Source organism: Crocodylus siamensis, chromosome 4, assembly GCF_052110815.1.
Source record: "Crocodylus siamensis isolate JL-2025a chromosome 4, ASM5211081v1, whole genome shotgun sequence".
Taxonomy (NCBI): Eukaryota; Metazoa; Chordata; order Crocodylia; family Crocodylidae; genus Crocodylus; species Crocodylus siamensis.
The window spans coordinates 11,867,409-11,885,476 of NC_143398.1; the positions used below are offsets into that span (position 1 = coordinate 11,867,409).

Here is an 18,068-nt window from a genome sequence, read left to right on the forward strand (position 1 = left end):
AGCATAATATGTTCCATTGGGAGTACACTTCGTATTTACTATAAAGTAACTGATTAACAGCGGGGACTGCTGCCTAGCTGAGCATGAGAGCTATCACTCACTTCAAGGAATCTGGATGTTTCCTAAAAACATACACAGACTGTACAACGGGGTGGGCAAAATGCGGCCCAGGGGCCAGACGTGGCCCGCCAAGCCTTCTATCTGGCCCACAGGGCTCCTAAAAATTTAGAAAATTAGTATTAACCTGCCCTGGGCTGCCCGTTATACAGCCCTCGATGGCTTGCTGAAACTCAATAAGCAGCCCTCTGCCCAAAATAACTGCCTGCCCCTGCTATACAAGCTAACGAGGCCATCCAGCATATTTGGAGAAGCCAGGTAACCCGTCTAGAGAGTTGTGTGAATGATGAAATTTGCCAAAATATCATGAGAGCCACCAGGCCAATATAATTATGCTTGTCTTGCATAACTGAGACCTCACTAGAAAAATTTACCACGTTCTAATCCAGTAAGTAAACCTCCTTGCTGACATTTATTTCTGCAACACTTTCCATCCCTAGTCACTGTAGTATAACACATACATAAACACTTACCCTCCTCAGCTGTAAATGGATTTTTTAAATAATTTTGTATACATTACACAAATGCTAAACCTAGAGGCAAGTATTCATATTGAACATTAATTCCAAACTTGATAAGCATGAGTACCAAAAAATTGCTCACAGCTTACAATAAAAGCAATGTTTTTTTTAAATTAGGTCACCTCCAACTGTTTTTACCATATGCATCATATTAACACTGAAAGTTTATCTTGAGGGAGAATAAGAGCCTTTTAATTGCCTAATAAAAAGGGAGCTATTATTGTGTAATGTATTATACATGCAACACTGATGGTCCAAAAGAAAAACTGTGTACCAAAATCATCTTTGATACTATTAAAAACCTCATAAAATTCCTGCCATCTCCACCAAGCATAAGTATCAATTAAATGTTTACAGGAAAATACAATTGTATCCAATCAGTAAAATTATTCTTCAAATTATTAAATAGTGCTCACATATCATACACAAATACTCAAGTTCAAAGCCATGTCTCATAAATTCCCATTCTTTGTAACTAGTGATGTGACCAAACTACAAAATTCTTATCAAAGGGCAGCAGCCACTGTAAAAGGAGACAAGGTTTTTTTCCTCTGATATCCAGAACTGAGTTTTGGTCAGCCCTCTTTAAAATCTCCAATGCAAAACAGAAGCTCAAGATTTAGCCGCAGCATCGCAAGAGACCAGAATCCACATGAAATGCATCACCCATAGCCTTAAGCTCAAAAGTACTTGACATATTAACCATGCAAAATGATAAGAATATACCTGAAAAAGTCACCAAGTCCCCACATGATTTCTCCCTTTTCCAAGTCCGTCTTTAAAATCAGGTCGCTTCTTAAACCTGCCCCAGTTTTGGTTAGTCTTTGCATCCAGCTACCAGGGTCCCTCTACTACGGCAAGAGTCTGAAGGACAGCTTATTAAGGAGGTACTCTCTTTGGCCAGAAAGTAAAGCTGCTGAAGTCAGGAACCCCCAAAGATTTAAAAGAGAAAAAAGTGTGGGTGTACAAAGTACGTGGCTGTGTTTGTTAATATACTTTAATTCAGGGGTGGGTAAAACGATGGATCCAGCCAGCGGGTGGACTCTATTTCCCAGCAGCCCCGCCCACATGACTGGGGCTGATTTCCATGGAGACCCCTGCCCCAGTGTCCTGGCAGCCGCACTGTGATAATGCGGGCCAGGGCTTCCATGGAGACCAGCCCCCCGAGCATGCAGGCTGCAAAGCACAACTCTGCCCTGGCTCCGGACCGTGCTGTCACTGCTGCAAGGTCCCAGCCAGGCCCTGGAGCAGCTCCCCACCCTGCCATGCGCTCTGCTAGCGCTGCTGGGGACAGTGTCCATGGAAATCCTGGCCCTGAGCTATCACCGCGCAGCTACTGGTGGGGTCTCCATGGAAACCAGCCCCAGCCATGTGGGCAGTGACTGATGGAAGTGGAGTCCACCGCCAGCTGGATTCAGCTCATGGGCCGGACTCTGCCCTATATTGCTTTCATTCATGGCAGCAGCATAACACTAAATGAACCACCATTTCCTCCAAAAGAGAAAACAGGAAGAATCAGAAAGCCCTCGTTCCAAGTCCAGTCCTAGAGCTCTGTGCAACTGAACAGGTGCACAAAGCTAGAGCGCTAACCTGCCCGTACGGCTGGTACAATAAAATACCTCCCCAAAAAACCCTTGCTTCTCTCATGAGTGTTGCCACTCACATCTACAACAACACTCAAGCCCTACTACAGCTAGAGGCAGATGTGCCCTTACCAGCCTCTGTGCAACTAGCAGGATGCACATACTCTGCTCCTGTGAGACCTTTATCAGGCACTGGCCTCAAGGAAACGCAAGACCAGTCCCCACCTTCTCTGCTGACTTCTCCAAACCAAAGCAAATAACTGGGTTGAGGCTCTGTATCACTGCTGAAAATGACTGCTGACATACATTAAGGATTATCACACCAGCATGCAAAGTGCCAGCTAAGTACCTTTAGTGAGTGACATGATCGCTGATTATTCATGTGCTGCTATGTTGTAAGCATACATGTAAAGGCCTTAACTAAAGTTTTCCAAAGCCTTCAAGACAGACACAGCTCGGACCCCCTTCCCCTCCCCGCAAAGGGAGCTAATGAACTTCTGAACCTTACTAACAGGGAATAAGTTTCTGCTATCAGATAAGGAAGGAAGCTAATAATGGACAATGGACACCTTACAGACTATGATGGTTCAATTAATGGTAGAGGTTAGATTTCTCTTAAGCCTGCCTGAAACTCTCCAAGGGCCATGAAAAGAAACTGTTTCTTAAAACCTGAAGCCAGATGCCCCAAAGTAAAGGAGCTGGCTAAACTTCCTAGGATAGCTGCATTCCCACAGAAAGCTCAAACATTCACTCTAGGAAACAGACATAGGATTAGACATCTACCATATTTGGTGCCTAGAGAAGGAAAAGAAGGAGAGGTGGGGAGCCTAGACCTTGGACAGTCATATATCGCCTTCCTTTCTGAATTCTTAGCTTATACTGAAGCCCCGAGTCATTTAAAAATGAATGGCAAAGGGATAAATAGGCACAGCTCAACTGGTAAACTGGCCAGTAATTAATCAATTCCTGCCTTTGAGCAACAAAACACCAATACTTACCTCTGGCCCATTTGGATCTGGCTCCTCCACCACCAGCCAATCTGAATGGTTACGTGGTAACTTATGGAAGACTCATTCAGTACTGCCACATATGGTAACTTCGCCAAGTTTCTCTGACAAAGGAAAATCCCTGTGTTACCACCAGAACAAAAAAAAAAAAGAAATAGCAACTTTTTTGTCCTTTAAGCTTCTACTAGCGCAAGTTCCTATACTATGTTTGAATGAAAGAGCAGCAGGTCCGCAACCGATCCAATCCTGTACTAATAATACAGGGCTGTCCAACTTCTAAGAGGCCAGGGGCCGTGTGCCATCCCAGGCCACATGCCTCAAGGGCAGTATGCTGCAAGGGCTGCATGCCATGCAGACTCCCCACTTGCCAGGAGAGGGGTTCACACTCCCCATGCATGTCATGTGGGTAGTGCAAACACTCCACCCTTGCCATCCCATGGCAGTGAGTTCCCCTCAACCCCCAACCCACTGTTGCTGTGAAAACCACTGCTTACCAGCCTGCAGCATAAGCTCCACCCCTCCCACCACGCTGCCCTGCCCCAGAGACCTCACAGGCTATGCATTAACTCCTCATGGAGCAGACAGCCCTGTACTCATATATCTGATTATCTATTCTTCCCAACTTGCAGGCTGAGCCCTTCCATTTCTTAGAGCTTTCTATCAACAGAAGTTAAAGTCACGGCCATATTGCTGTATAACAACGAAGAGCTGTGCATCTGACCAATGCCTATTGTAGTTTAAGGTTTGCAGCTCCCTATTACACGGCACTTTAAGTGTAGCTACAGAAAGGAACTGAACCTCTCTGGTGGTAATAAATGCTAGCCCCACAGCATTGGCAACACGTAGGGAGTGCATGCGGGTGCACACGCACCCCCTGAAAATGGCAGCTGCGAAATCGAAAGTGCCAGCAGAAGTGAACTTGTTTTTGCTGCTGGTGATTTCAGGCTCAGCGATCTGCTGCTTGGGAGCACCCCCCAGTCGGTGATCTGGTGCCCCCTAGACTCGGGAGCCACCAGTCGCCCACGCCCCACACACAGTTTAGCCAGTGCTTATCTGGCTTACAGCTGCACCATTCTGCAATGGTTAAAACATGATCCAAGGCGCAGTGGCTGGTGCAACCACAGCGCTCACCTTTCAGTGGATTACGTCAAGTGAGATAAGATCTTTGCTGAAAAAGAAAACATTCCCTTGTCTGCTACTGAACAAATGCAGAAATGCTTACCTTACCTGTGCTGTCACAAAAGAGGTCTCACCAAGACTCTTATTTAACCCATGGCAAAAACTGTTGAACTTGCCTAGTCAAGGTAAGCAGCTCAAACTGGAATCACCCACAATCAGGTCCGTCTCTTATTTACAAAAAAGGATTGCATTTAGCATTTGAAAATGCCATTTCACTGAAACTAAAAGTAGTGGCTCTTGTAAAGGCCGGAATCGCAGCATTACATTCTAGTGCTACTGCGACATTTCCAAATGTATCAGGTTCTGCAGAGGCTTCCCTGAAAGGGTGACTATAGGAGGATATCTGCTGTCCACCCCCTCTTCCCTCAGGACTCCTATGCCACGACTAAGGAGCTGGAAAAAAGGTTTGATGTTAAACCCTGAAGGGAGGGATAAGAGACACCAGACCACCCAGTGGAATGATTTGCTAAGTGTCAGTTTTATTAAAGTGGATACAACATGTAAGATTGTGCTAATTGCCTCATTAGCATGGGGGGGGGGGCTGGATCACTGCTTGGGTAAACTGCACCCTGTCAGCTGCTCCAATGCTGGTCGAGCCAGCCGTGCCTGGAGCCTGGTCCCTGGGGTTGTGCTCCTCACTATTCCTCCCTGGGGGTCTGGCCTGCCAGCTACTGGCCCCTGCCCCGGGTGGGGCTTCTTTGCCACTCCTTCCCCAGTCATAGCCATTTCCCACCCCTTCGGACGCCAGCCAACAGTCCCAGGAAATCGTCCTACGAGGGATCGCGTTCCCCTCCTCCCCGAGGTCCTGCCGGCCAATCTCCAGCCACTGACCCCGCAGTAAGTGTTCCCCCCACGTCTTACCCATCTAGGGTCATCTTCTCATGCTCCCATTCACAGCTTCCCTTACACTTCAGGCAACTCCGCCAAAACAGCTTCTTCTTCCTTCGAGTGCCTCGAGGACGTCGTCTGATGCCTAGCCCTGCCTTTTATGTCCGGCAGTTGTCATTATCTCTTCATCTACTCCCAGTGTGTGTCCTAACTCCCCGATTCACCCTCAGTAAGAGCGGTTCTGCTTAAGCCCCCCATTACAGTGACCATTCAGCATCTAACCAAAACCACTAAATTAAATTAACTAATTTTTTTTATTTTTCTTTCTAATCCTTCAAGTAGTAGGAAATGAAAGGGGTTTTGTTTGTTTTTTTAATTATGTTCAATCTGCAGCTAATGAAAACCTTGCAAGGACATTCCTTGTACAACTTAAATGGCAACTTTTTTATTGCTTTTATAGAGGCACAATTCCTGTCCCCCCTTTCACAACACCAGCTGCAACAGATTTGGATGCAGCCAATTTTTGTCTGATACAAACAAGTCCAAGTTTACTGCTTTTGCTTAAGAGTACTGCAGTCTTAACTTTCATTAGAATTTGCCTAGATATCCCAATCAGGATTGAGCATTATACAAGATGCTGTGAAAAGTAGCAAAAGGAACAAAAGAAGTGAGCAGCAAATAAATGGAGATGTGGAGGGGAGCAGAAGGGAAATACAAGATAAAATAGAAGATGAACTCATAGCGGTCCATAAGAATCTTCAGGGGGGTTTCCACTCCATTTTACCAACTGCACAAGCACAACACATGTACAAAGACTTGCTTCTAAAAAAGGACACAACTGTATTTTTAAAACCAAGGAAGCGCTCAGTAATGAATGGTACAGAAATGCAGAATTACAGTCAAAGAGAGGGACGACAGGGTGCATATATTCATACTTCTACCACCATGCTGGAATTACAGAGTTTCTGTTTAAAAACATCCAAAACATAGGGCTAGTGAAAAATCCATGCTATACAGAAACATCTCATTAGTTTTATCACTATCACCCAAAAACAGAGGAAGATGGCGAGCAGATGGACTGACAGGGCTCCACCAGGTCCGGGTGTTGTAAGGTCCCCTCTCGCTGCAGGCAGCCTTGGCAGCAGGTGGGGGGGGACGCAGAAGTGCCCCTCTTCCCCCTGAGAGGGGAGGGGGGTTGTAGGTCCAGCCAAGCTGGCTGGGGGGGGGGGCGACGATGCAGGAGCCTGCAGCAACTAAGCGGGGCTCCTGCTGCTCCATCAGCAGCTCAGGGGAAGTGGTGGCACCCCCCCATGGTCACAGGAGTCTGGGCAAGATGGACCTATGGCCTGACCCAATAAATGGCAATTCTTTTGTCTCTTATGTGTGTCCCTGCAAAATCTCCTAAAGTCACCTGGTCTGATGAAATTCCTTTCCCAATGGCTAGGCAAGACCAAAAAACACATTCTCCAGTGTAATAATATGGATAAACGCACATCGTAAGACCATGCAGCAGTGCATGGACTTTACCTCTCACTCATTCTTGTAAAGATCAGAGATTGTTACGAAGCATAGACCAGCCCAGGTAAATAGAAAGGGAACAAGGTAATATAAGGAATAGCGGGGTGGGTGGGGATATAAATTTTTCCTCCCATTTTGGGGATATGATTTAAATTACATTCTCAAGTTACCCTGTGTACATGGCCAGTTGTTTACCTTTTTAATCTATTTAAACATATTTGAATGCCAAGCTGTGATGAGAAACTTGCATCCCGCTTCACACATTAGACCTAGTTTAAGGCAGCTGCTACTGACAACACCAAGTTCACAACCAAGAGGTGCTTTCCCCCCACCTCATTTTTTGGTTTTCATCAGCTAGACTCAGCTTCAATACAATAAAAAGTGGTTGAAAACCCCCCGACAGGCAAAGAGTCATGGGGGGAGGGAAGAAAACAAATCTTCCTCGCAGATCAAGTAATTATAGCAACAGAACAATTTCCTGTACAAAGAACAAAACAAGAAATCAATATTGCCTCATTTTTCTGCTGAATCAAATCCAACACATCTGAACCAATTCTGGTAAGCTGCACATCAATTCCCAAGATACAGCATCTAAGCATTTTTGTTAAATGATTCAACATACCTAATAATCAAAACACTGAGCAAACAGATGCTAAGGTAATAGTCATTAACAACCACACATGGCTAAGCAGCACTGAGACCTTTTCTAATCACTACATCTGGTGCCTGACAAGTGAGGAAGCAAGATATGTCTAAGCAAACTGGTTTTAAAAGGGCAATAAATTATCTGGATAAAGAGTGAAGTAGTGGTAAGTACATTTACATTCTGGACAGGATAGCAGTACTGGAAGTCAAAGATACTGAATGTGAGGGAGGAAAAGATTACCTGGAGTAATACAGACCATTTTAGATAAAAGTCCTCTTGATATATCACTCATTACAAGTCCAATTAACTCGCCAGTGATCATACTGCTTAATTATCTGCATACAATCACATCAGTCTGAGGTGAAATACCCACATTATTCTGTATGCACGCACATTAGGTTAATGAAACCTCTCCCATGCAAGAACGGCCATGCCAGAAAATCTTGTAACACCACACTTCAATTTGTCGTGAAGACAGGACCTGACCTATGTTACATAACAAAGTTAAGCCCTTACATTACCAACTGTGCAGAGTACAACATATTCCCTCAACAGACTTGGGTTAAACACACAGCATTAAATTGTCATAGGAAAAGGATTTGATTTACAGTCCATGTTCCAGGGTTACAGGCACAAAACTGCTCAGAGTGCACCAGCTTCCCACTGTTGTTTGACAGAAAGCAGGATCACGGAAAGAAAAAAAACAGAAGCAGTCCATGTGTGGTAACTAGGATCCGAGTTCATAAGGTTGCAGTTCCACTCAATATCACTCCATAAAGAAAAAACAATGAAAAGTGATCCTAGAAATCACAAAATATGATAATTTATTTAGTGTTTCACTGGTATATGCAGTTCAATAGTTTGCACACAATTTCATAGTAATTATATGCGTCTGCTAAGGGTGTCAGAAGTTAAGGGTCTCGTGGAAAAAATCATGAAAAGTTCTGACTTTTCCTATGTGGGAGGCTAAAATAGTTTCTTCTGGTCCACATAAGATTTTTTCCATTAGACCCTTACCGACCGACCCGAGTAAAGCCATAGGGCATTTCTTCCCATTTAATAGAACAGTAGTTTAAGTAGTCCCTTACATGGGCAGGAAAAGTTCACAAATTTGTTTCAGCTGAAAGGTTAACCACATAGCTCAGGGGTAGGCAAAACACGGCCCGCAGGCCAAACCCAGCCTGCTAAATCGCCTGCATCTAGCCTGTGGCTACCCCACTTCCCCCACAGCACCCCGCATGGGGCCATGCCCTGCCCACTCCCACCCAGGGTAGCTCACACCACACTGCCATCCACATCCACTGACAGCACCACCCAGCCCCAGCCACTTTGCACAGCTTGCTGGCAGGGCTGCTCTTGCTGTGCTACAACTGCCCAGGTACTGCTCAGCTCCCTCAAGCTCTCCTCACAAGTCACGTGTCCCAACCCCCTAACCATTTTCACTGCCCTCCGCGGGACCCTCTCTAATTTGTCCACCTCCTTTCTGTAGTGGGGGACCCAAAACTGGACACAGGACTCCAGATGTGGCCTCACCAGTAGAGGGAAAGAATCACTTCCCTTGATCTAGTGGCAACACTCCCACTAATGCCACCTAGTATGCCATTAGCCTTCCTGGCAACAAGGGCACACTGCTAGCTCACATTCAGCTTATTGTCCACTGCAGCCCCCAAGACCTTTTCTGTAGAGCTGCTGCCACGAGTCAGCCCCCAGCCTGTCCTGGTGCATGAGACTGTGCTTTCCTAAGTGCAAGAATTTGCACCTCTCCTTATTGAACCTCATGAGATTTCTTTTGGTCCAATCCTCCAATTTGCCTAGGTCTCTCTGAATCCTAACCCTACCCTCAGCCATATCTACTACTCCCCCCAGCTTGGTGTCATCTGCAACCTTGCTGAGGGTACAATCCATCCCATCTTCCAGGTCGCTGATGAAGATATTGAACAAAACCAGCCCCCGGACCAACCCCTGGAGCATTCCACTTGATACTGACTACCAACAAGACATCAAGCCATTGACTACTACCCTCTGAGCCCTATGATCCAGCCAGTTTTCTATTCACCTTACAGTCCATTCATCTATCCCATTCTTCCTTATCTTGCTTGTGAGAAGGCTGTGTCAAAAACATATAAAAAAACACCTTTCTAAAAATCAAGGTACATCACATCCACTGGTCTCCCCACATCCACAGAGCCCGTTATCTCAACACAGAAGGCAATCAGGTTGGTTAGACAGGATTTCCCCCTGGTGAATCCATGCTGACTGTTCCTAATGCTCTTTTCCAAGTGCTTAGGAATGGATTCCTTGAGGATCTGCTCCATGATTTTTCCAGGGACTGAAGTGAGACTGACCCATCTGTAGTTCCCTGGATCCTCTTTTTTCCCTTTCTTAAATATGGGCACTATGTTTGCCCTTTTCCAACCATCCAGTACCTCTCCTGATCACCATGAGTTTTCAAAGATGATAGGCAGCAGGTCTGCAATCACATCAGCCAACTCCCTCAGCACCCTCAGGTGCATCCCATCAGGCCCCGTGGCCTTGTACATGTCCAGCTTTTTTAAACAGTCCCTAACCTGTTCTTTCACCACAGCTGGCTGCTCACCTCCTCCCCAAACTGTGTTGCCAGGTGCAGTATTCTAGGAGCTGACCTTGCCTGAAAACTGAGGCAAAAAATTAATTTGAGTATTTCAGCCTTTTCTGCATCCTCGGTCATGACAATCTTCAAGAACAGAGACTGGTGCAACCATGGAAATTGCAGAAAGATCACCCTGCTGTCCACCACAGGAAAGATCATGAGAGCCTCCTGAACAATCTCCTTCCACTTGCTGAAAAGCTCCTCCTGGAAACTCAGTGTGGGTTTCCGGCATCATTGTGATTGTGCCTCTTAAATCTTGACTGCTCGCCAGCTGCAGGAAAAATGTTGAGAACAACATAAAACTCTTTCCTTGCCTTCTCTGACCTTACAAAAGCCTTCAACTGAGAAGCATTATGGAGGATCCTTCAGAGGTAAAAGATGCCTGCCAAAATTAGTCATCATTCTTCACCTGCTCCTTGACGGTATGAGCGCAGTGGTTCTCAGTAACAGGCCTCTCTCAGACCCCTTTGAGTTAAGACGGCAGTAAACAAAGGCTGTCACGGCTCTAACACTCTTCACCATGAGGCTATATCTGACCTCCATCTCCACCCGTTGGAGTGCAGCTAAACTACCAAATGTTTGGTAAGCCATTTAATCTCAGCTGATTCCAAGCCAAAAGCAAGACTATCCCAACCTCAATCACCAGAGCTCCAGCACGCTGATAATGCTGTAGTGTGCATTCACTTGGAAGCAGATCTTCAGCAATTGTCAGCATCTTTACTGAGGCATACAAGAAAATGGGACTGATGCTTAATCAGAAAACAAACATTCTCCATCAACAAGCTCTTAATGAGCAGTCCCCAGATCTGGTAATGCAGATTTATGGTGAGACTATGGAGAAAGTGGAGAATTTCCCATACCTCAAAAGCCATCTCTTGCAGAAGGCTGACATCAACAAAGAAATCCAACATTGCCTCAAAGAGGCAAGTGCAGCTTTTGGATGCCTGAGGAAATGAGTGTTTGAAGATTACAACATCAAATCTGAAACCAAACTCATGGTTTATCAAGCAGTCATGATCCCCGAGACGTGGACAATGTACAAGTTGCTAGAGAAGTACCATCAATGCTGTTTGCGGAAGATCCTTCAAATCCAGTGGGAAGACAGATGCACCAATGTCAGTGTCCTCTCGCAAGCAAACACCATGAGCATTGAGGCCATGATCATCCAATGTCAACTTTGCTGGGGCAGCCACATCAACAAGATGTCCAACTCCACACTCCCAAAGCAAGTTTTATTCACCTGGCTCAGTCAAAGGCGTACAATCAAGAGGAAGGCAGAGAAAGCTCTTTAAGGATGTTCTCAAGACCAACTTCTTAAAAAATGTCGACATCAGCTCGTCAGAAACTTTACCCAGGACTACCCCAAATGAAGAAAGAGTCTGTTGTGAGGTTTCAGAGTACTGAGATCCTTGCAACAACAACAGGAGACAGAAAAGCAGGCGTGGGAGAAACAGCATGTTGCAGAACACACCAAGAATCTGAAGTCACCCACCCTGCATGGAAACACATGCCTGAGTTGCAACACAATCTGTTGATCCCAGATTGGTCTTGTCAGCCACCTTCAGACCCATAGACAAGGCAACCATGGGAGACAGTCACCAACAACTGTGATTGCCAGGGATGATGATGGAATAATTTACAAATTATATGCATTGGTAATTCTGAGAGGGAATTCCTTTCTTTATTTGTAAACTATGACTTTTGTCATGGTGGTCATTTTCTCTCTGTAGTAAAATATGTTTGCTTTGTCCTCATAGCTGGGGCAGTGCAAATCAGATCAGTATGCTGTAAAATCCCATTGGAATAGTTTTAGCATCTTAAGTATTTTAAATGACCAAGGATAAAAATAGACCCCATTAATACTGATAGAAATGGAGACACTGGAAGTCCCCATATATGTGGCTGTTTAAGATGTTAATGGAATATGCCTAACTTCACAATCCTAAATGGCTGATGCATGTGTTGCCAGACATTCCTTGAAACTACTTAAACCTAAATAAATAAGTAAAACAAGGGGAAAAGACTTCATATACTGTGAAGTATATGACTTCAAATCTGCCAAAACATTTCAACCTTGCAGCATATAATATAAGTGTAGTGTGATCATTCTACAATAAAGAGCTAAGCTAAAACACATATTTGTTTAACAGTTAAGGATTTAAACTCATAATTCCAAAGGCAAAAGATTAGTTCAGGAACAGGCCAAACCAAATAACACCCGTTCAAGAAATTCAGGTGAATCACTATTATGTTTATGAAGTTAATTTTTCCAGAACCTCTCTCAATATAGGTCCTGCATATCTTTGGGTTTTATATAAAAATACAGATCCCTGGAATGACTGAAACGGCACTCCTAGCAAGTATGGGCTAGTCACAGATATGAGTTTGACTCTACTCAGAATTTCAGTACAAAATAATCCCAAGATGAGGCCACGGCAAAGAAACACGACCCAGCAGAAGTCAGTTTCAAAAGGGCTGTACCACCACTGAACAGATTTGAGAGCAATAGAAGGTAAGGAGCAAGCATGGCTATCTAGGCATAATAGCTGGATTTCCTTGGGATTAAGTAACCTTAAAAATCATAATGCCATTTTTAGAAGGAAGATTCAATGGTTATATAATGTCTCTCTGAATTAGAATAATTTTTAAGAGGTTTTGTCTACTTTATTTCTGATGTTAGAAACCTGACACAAAACCCACTGAATTGAAATGGGACTATCAACTCCAGCTGACTTTGGATCAGACCCAAAATGATTTAAATCATTCTTTTTAAGAAGTGGGATCTTATTTTTTCAAACCAAGAGATCTTTAAAAAAAAAAAAAAAAAAAATAGTATTTTTCATAATACTATATTTATGTGCATACCACATACTCCCAAATAGGACATGCACCTTCATCTTGGGATGGCAGAGTGAAGAAAAAAAAAGATTTTTCCAAAATTTTAACTGCCATAGCAAGGGCTCACCATGCCTGAATGCTGGGATAACGGTAACTGACTGCTCCCAGCCACATATGCTGATGAATGGACTCCACCCCTTCTGCTTCATTCACCCTCAAGCAGCCAAAAGCTGCTGACAATCTGGCAGAGGTTACGATAAGATTAAACCTGACGCTCTCAAACTGAAGATAAAGAGTGACTAGTGCCGATAAGTAGGCACATTAGTTGTCATTATATTAATGTAATGCAGTAGGAGTTTAGGGGTAGCAAAGAATACATAGAACTTTTTTTTAAACAGTTTTTGGAGCTTTGTGTTTTTGTTTTGTTGTTTTTGTTTTGGGGGGGGGGTTTGCTTTTTTATTATTCTCAAGTTTCAGCAAAGAAACGATTATGCAAAGAATTTCTACAAAACCCTGACAGCAAGCCTTAACATAAAGCCTTAATCTAAAAATATTTTTGAGGTTATGAATTTGAATTACTATTCAGTATGGGTACTTACTTATCAAAACTTTTGGGAGGGGCAATCCATATTGCAAATTTTTGGCAAGCATTGAAATGGCATGGAAGAAAACCAAGGTTTATATACAAACAACAGGTATGAGCCCTAGCCTGGAGTTATTACATATACAGTTTTTTTTATTCACATTTATGTGAATGTGTAGGATTTAGGCCTAGATCTGTTAGATAATTTGTTCATTCATTAAACTAAATCCAATTTGACCGGTTTCCTGTGTCACCTCAGGGCTGGAAACATGCTCTATGGCTCCCTTTGTAGCATACAGTTATAACGAGCTGAATAAGCAAAGTGTTCAACTAGCTTATTAAATTACCAGTGCAGCCCACGACTTAAGAACAGGCTGTATAAGTTTCTTTTTAGGGAGCTTTCCTAGGTTCTCCTAGGAAGAATGCTTATTTATTAAAGTAGGTAGACCTGTCACTAGCTTACTCTAAACTCTCATTTTCAAGCCTTCATATCATGGCTGTAAAAGAAAAATAAAGTTACTGGCCAATATTTACAGTTTCAGGATTCAACCTAGAAAGTAACTTCACAAAAATTCTGCTTTTTTTCCTAATTTTCTGTTTCAAAAAGTCAGTCTTAAAATATAAGCTTGTAGATCATGAGCTCCATTTAAAATGTTGAACTGGAAAGTAAATGGACTTTAAAAAAAAAATCTATAGACAGGGTATCAAATTTATAAAACATGATAAATTATTTTGTAACAACCCTGCTTTTACTGAACTTGAATTAAACCAGGTAGATATGAACAAATATGTTTTCCTTCCACCATGTGCAAGTCTCCACCTGACAAAGTTAATTCTCATTCTGAACTTTAATTTTTAGGGTCAATCATCAGATGAGGACTGAGTCATGACAAGTTTTAGTCTGAGATTTTGAGCAGAAAATAAAGTAAATATCTTAAAAGTTTAAATTATGTATACACATATTGCATTTCTGCAGGACAGGGGAGTAGTACCTCTTAGGGAGACTAACAGCATTTGCAACTCAAAAGAAGTCTGAAAGCACACCGATACAAGCGTCACACATTATCCAGCGTGCCTCGATACATTCACCTCGCATTCCAGTATGTTAGGCTTCCTAGCAACTCTTCCTTTAAAAATGTATTTCCCCCACCTACAGAAAAAACGAATGAGAATGACGCATTCTGTACAATGCAGTCCTTCACATACGCCAAATGCTCAAGGTTACATTCAACAGCTTCAAGTGAAATAAATTTAATGCCTATTAGTACAGCTGTGTTTACAAGTCAGCCTATTAGCATTTTCCCCATTTTGGGGGATGCTTTTTTCAGAGTGTTATAACGTTTTTCATACGTAGTAGAATTTTAATACCTCTAAATACCTTTTAACTGTATTACCTACTTATATAAAATACATCTAGTTAGTTCAGTTGCCAGTAATTTGTGAAGCTCGCATAAACATCAACTAAGAACTAGGAAGAAAAGATTTAAAGCCATTTAACAAGGAGCAACAAAAACCAACCCAACACTAGGACCTTCCTCAGCTTTTTGAGTGCAATCAAGAAAAATCATTACTTCAATGTAAAATCTCCATAGTCAAGTTTTTAAACCACTTATTCCACTACCTTTTAAAAAAAAAATATCAAGCACAATTTTAGAAATGGACTAATTAGCTATATTCGTAAACTATCAAGGTCTATTGTCATCAATGCATAAAAAATATGTTGCCACAAATGGAGGCTCAGCATATTGGTACCAGGATCTACTCTCCTCAATTGCAATTATGATTACTTTCTTTAATTATAAAATGGACATTGATTTCTTCTTTCAGAAACTGGCTGAAGGTACTTGACTGTACTGTATAATTCCACTAATCAAAATAAAGTAGCTATTTCACCACACAATAAGGCAAAAATTTCAGGAAGTTCTGCTTTATTAACTACCTGCCGTCTTTGAGCAACAGGGTGCAAATTAGGCCTGATTCAGTGTTTGCACTGGTTTTTATGAAGGTGCAGTTTCAATTCAGCATTACCATGGATCAACACTGCTGTATGCATGATTTATAACCAAGTCCTTAGGCCCTGGCCTCCCAGCATACTTAAGGGATGCAGGGACAATGAGACACAGATATAGGCGGACAAATCATATATAGGTTCTAAGTTACCAGTGACACATTCAGTGCAAAGTAATGAAGTAGCTCCACTAGGTAATTTTCTTTAAATGGCTTTTTAAGAATAGATTTCTTTGGTAATAGGTCTCCTCCCAGCCAAAGCAATCACACATTCTTTTTAAAAAAAATAATGGGGTGGAAATGCAAAATGAAGAAAAATGGACAATCTAAGAAGTATTTTAATAAGTCCCTAATTACACAGAGTACATCCTGAATAGAATTCTACCACTTTAAGAAAAAACATTTAATGTGAATTTTGATCTCTTCAGTATATGAAGTATTTTCCCCTTGTTTTACTTATTTATTTAGGTTTAGTAGTTTCAAGGAATGTCTGGCAACACATGCATCAGCCATTTAGGATTGTGAAGTTAGGCATATTCCATTAATATCTTAAACAGCCACATATATGGGGACTTCCAGTGTCTCCATTTCTATCAGTATTAATGGGGTCTATTTTTATCCTTGGTCATTTAAGATGCTAAAACTATTCCAATGGGATTTTACAGCATACTGATCTGATTTGCACTGCCCCAGCTATGAGGACAAAGCAAACATATTTTACTACAGAGAGAAAATGACCACCATGACAAAAGTCATAGTTTACAAATAAAGAAAGGAATTCCCTCTTCAGCACAAATGTGGATAAGGATTCTCCTCCAGAAAGCTGAAGTTGTAAAATGATACAGGTTTATTGTAGTTTAAAGCCAAGCTACAGTGCAAACTATTTGTGCACACATTTCAATGAACCATATTCAACCAAACAAATATATAAATCCTAATTTATATATATATGTATCACTTAAAGAGTTAGGAATATTTCAGTGCTGATCCTACCTTTCTTCACAGCATCTGTTCTACGTCTTGCCGGCGACACCAGCTCCTTCACAATCTGCAACACTTGAATCATTGCTAGTAAACCAAGTCAAACACTCAAGCAGTTCCTTTACAATGCCAACAGGTTTCATCGCTCCAGATTACTACATCTCTGTCTCCAATGAGCTCAAGCAAAACTGATGCAGGAACAACAGTTACCTTTCAGAGAAATTTTTCTGCAAAAAGACTGTACAGACTAAAGTGATGTATTTAAAGTGCCTTCAGCACATGCAGACAAAAAAAAAAAAAATACTCCCAGCAGGGCTTCCCATTTGTATTGCCACAGAGCGTTTTAAATTGAGTTATGTATAGAAATCAGCACGGATCTTTTCAATTCACAACCCTTCAAGAAAACATGTTCCCCCAAAAGTAAACTGAAGGGGAAAAAACCAAGCAAACAAATGAACAAACAAGATTTGCTTGAAATAGGTGGTGACAGGGGAAATCTAATCCACAGAAAGCGTGTTTGTACCTTCTTTAAAACCCCTTCATGAAAGATTCAAAGAAAAAAGAAACATGCGTCAAGGCTATTAACAGAACTAAAAAGAAATCAAGGCTGCTCAACTCCAAGTCTGGGCAACACTGAAAGCACCAGGCACAGCAAAGCACCTGCTAAAAACGAGCCCTTCGATGCTTTCCCCAGCCCTTCCCACACACACCTCTGCCACTCGTGTGCATGACCAGAATTGTGATACGTGACGCTGCGCGCCGGAAACCCGAGGAGCGTTTCAGACAGCCATCTCTCTCACCACCAGAGGCACAAAGAGCACCTTTCAACTGAAATATTATCATTGCTTCTGTCAGGTAATTTTAAACAGAAGAATGACAATAAGTGCCCAATACATTTTTAATACCTTTTGCAGAACAGACTTCAATCATTCAGGAATCCTTCGGGTCAAAATAATCCACGAAGTTAACAAAAAACCAAAGAGGAAATCTGGCTTTATAAGAGTGCATTAAAACCGATCGGCTCTTAGAACAAAGGAGAACCTTTGAAAAATTGAATTCCCACAAAAGTTTGTGGCCTGGATGACACAATGAAAATAGTTAACAGAAGCCAACTGCATATCCCAGGAAAACCATAAACATTCAAAACAAACCACAGGCCATGACCAAGACACAGCAAGCTGGATGCTCTGGCCTTAAACTGTCTATTCCCACACAATGCACGGGTCAGGCACCGGACGGGGTGGGAAGGTCAGTTGTTTCCATTTCTAGCTCCGGAGTGCAAATATTTCAGATTTTATTTTTCCCCAACACATTTGTGCCTCTCTCAAAACATTTCTGCACACACACAGACACTCAAAGTTACCCAAGGTAAACTGTATTTACTATGTTCGCCCCATCTGCATTCTGCCCATTAATTCATTCTCCACCAGAAGTAACACAATCCCAAACAGGCACCATGTTTAGTGTAACTAAATAATATTTAAATTCAGCCCAGACTGTCCGGGAAATACTTTGTTCCCTCACCCTATAATTACTCAAATGCTAACTGCAGAGGAAGCCTAGAGGTCACTACCAAGCAACTTAGGGCTAGGAAGTTTTATGCTCCAGAAAACAAGAAATCTTCCATTCAA

The 18,068-nt window shown here is 42.5% G+C and overlaps 1 protein-coding gene across 5 annotated transcripts in view; it reads right to left on the reverse strand.

Annotated features, from left to right (window-relative positions):
- USP6NL (USP6 N-terminal like) overlaps positions 1-18,068 on the reverse strand; it is a 205,225-nt gene that overhangs the window by 156,259 nt on the left and 30,898 nt on the right. Inside the window, exon 1 of one of the 5 annotated variants that reach the window (XM_090041764.1) lies at positions 16,450-16,574. The exons of the other annotated variants lie outside the window; for them this stretch is intronic. Within the exon in view, the coding sequence (XP_089897890.1) occupies positions 16,450-16,522 (73 nt within the window). The 5' untranslated portion in view covers positions 16,523-16,574. Of the gene's footprint in view, positions 1-16,449; positions 16,575-18,068 lie in introns of those variants that run through there. 5 annotated transcript variants of the gene reach the window in all.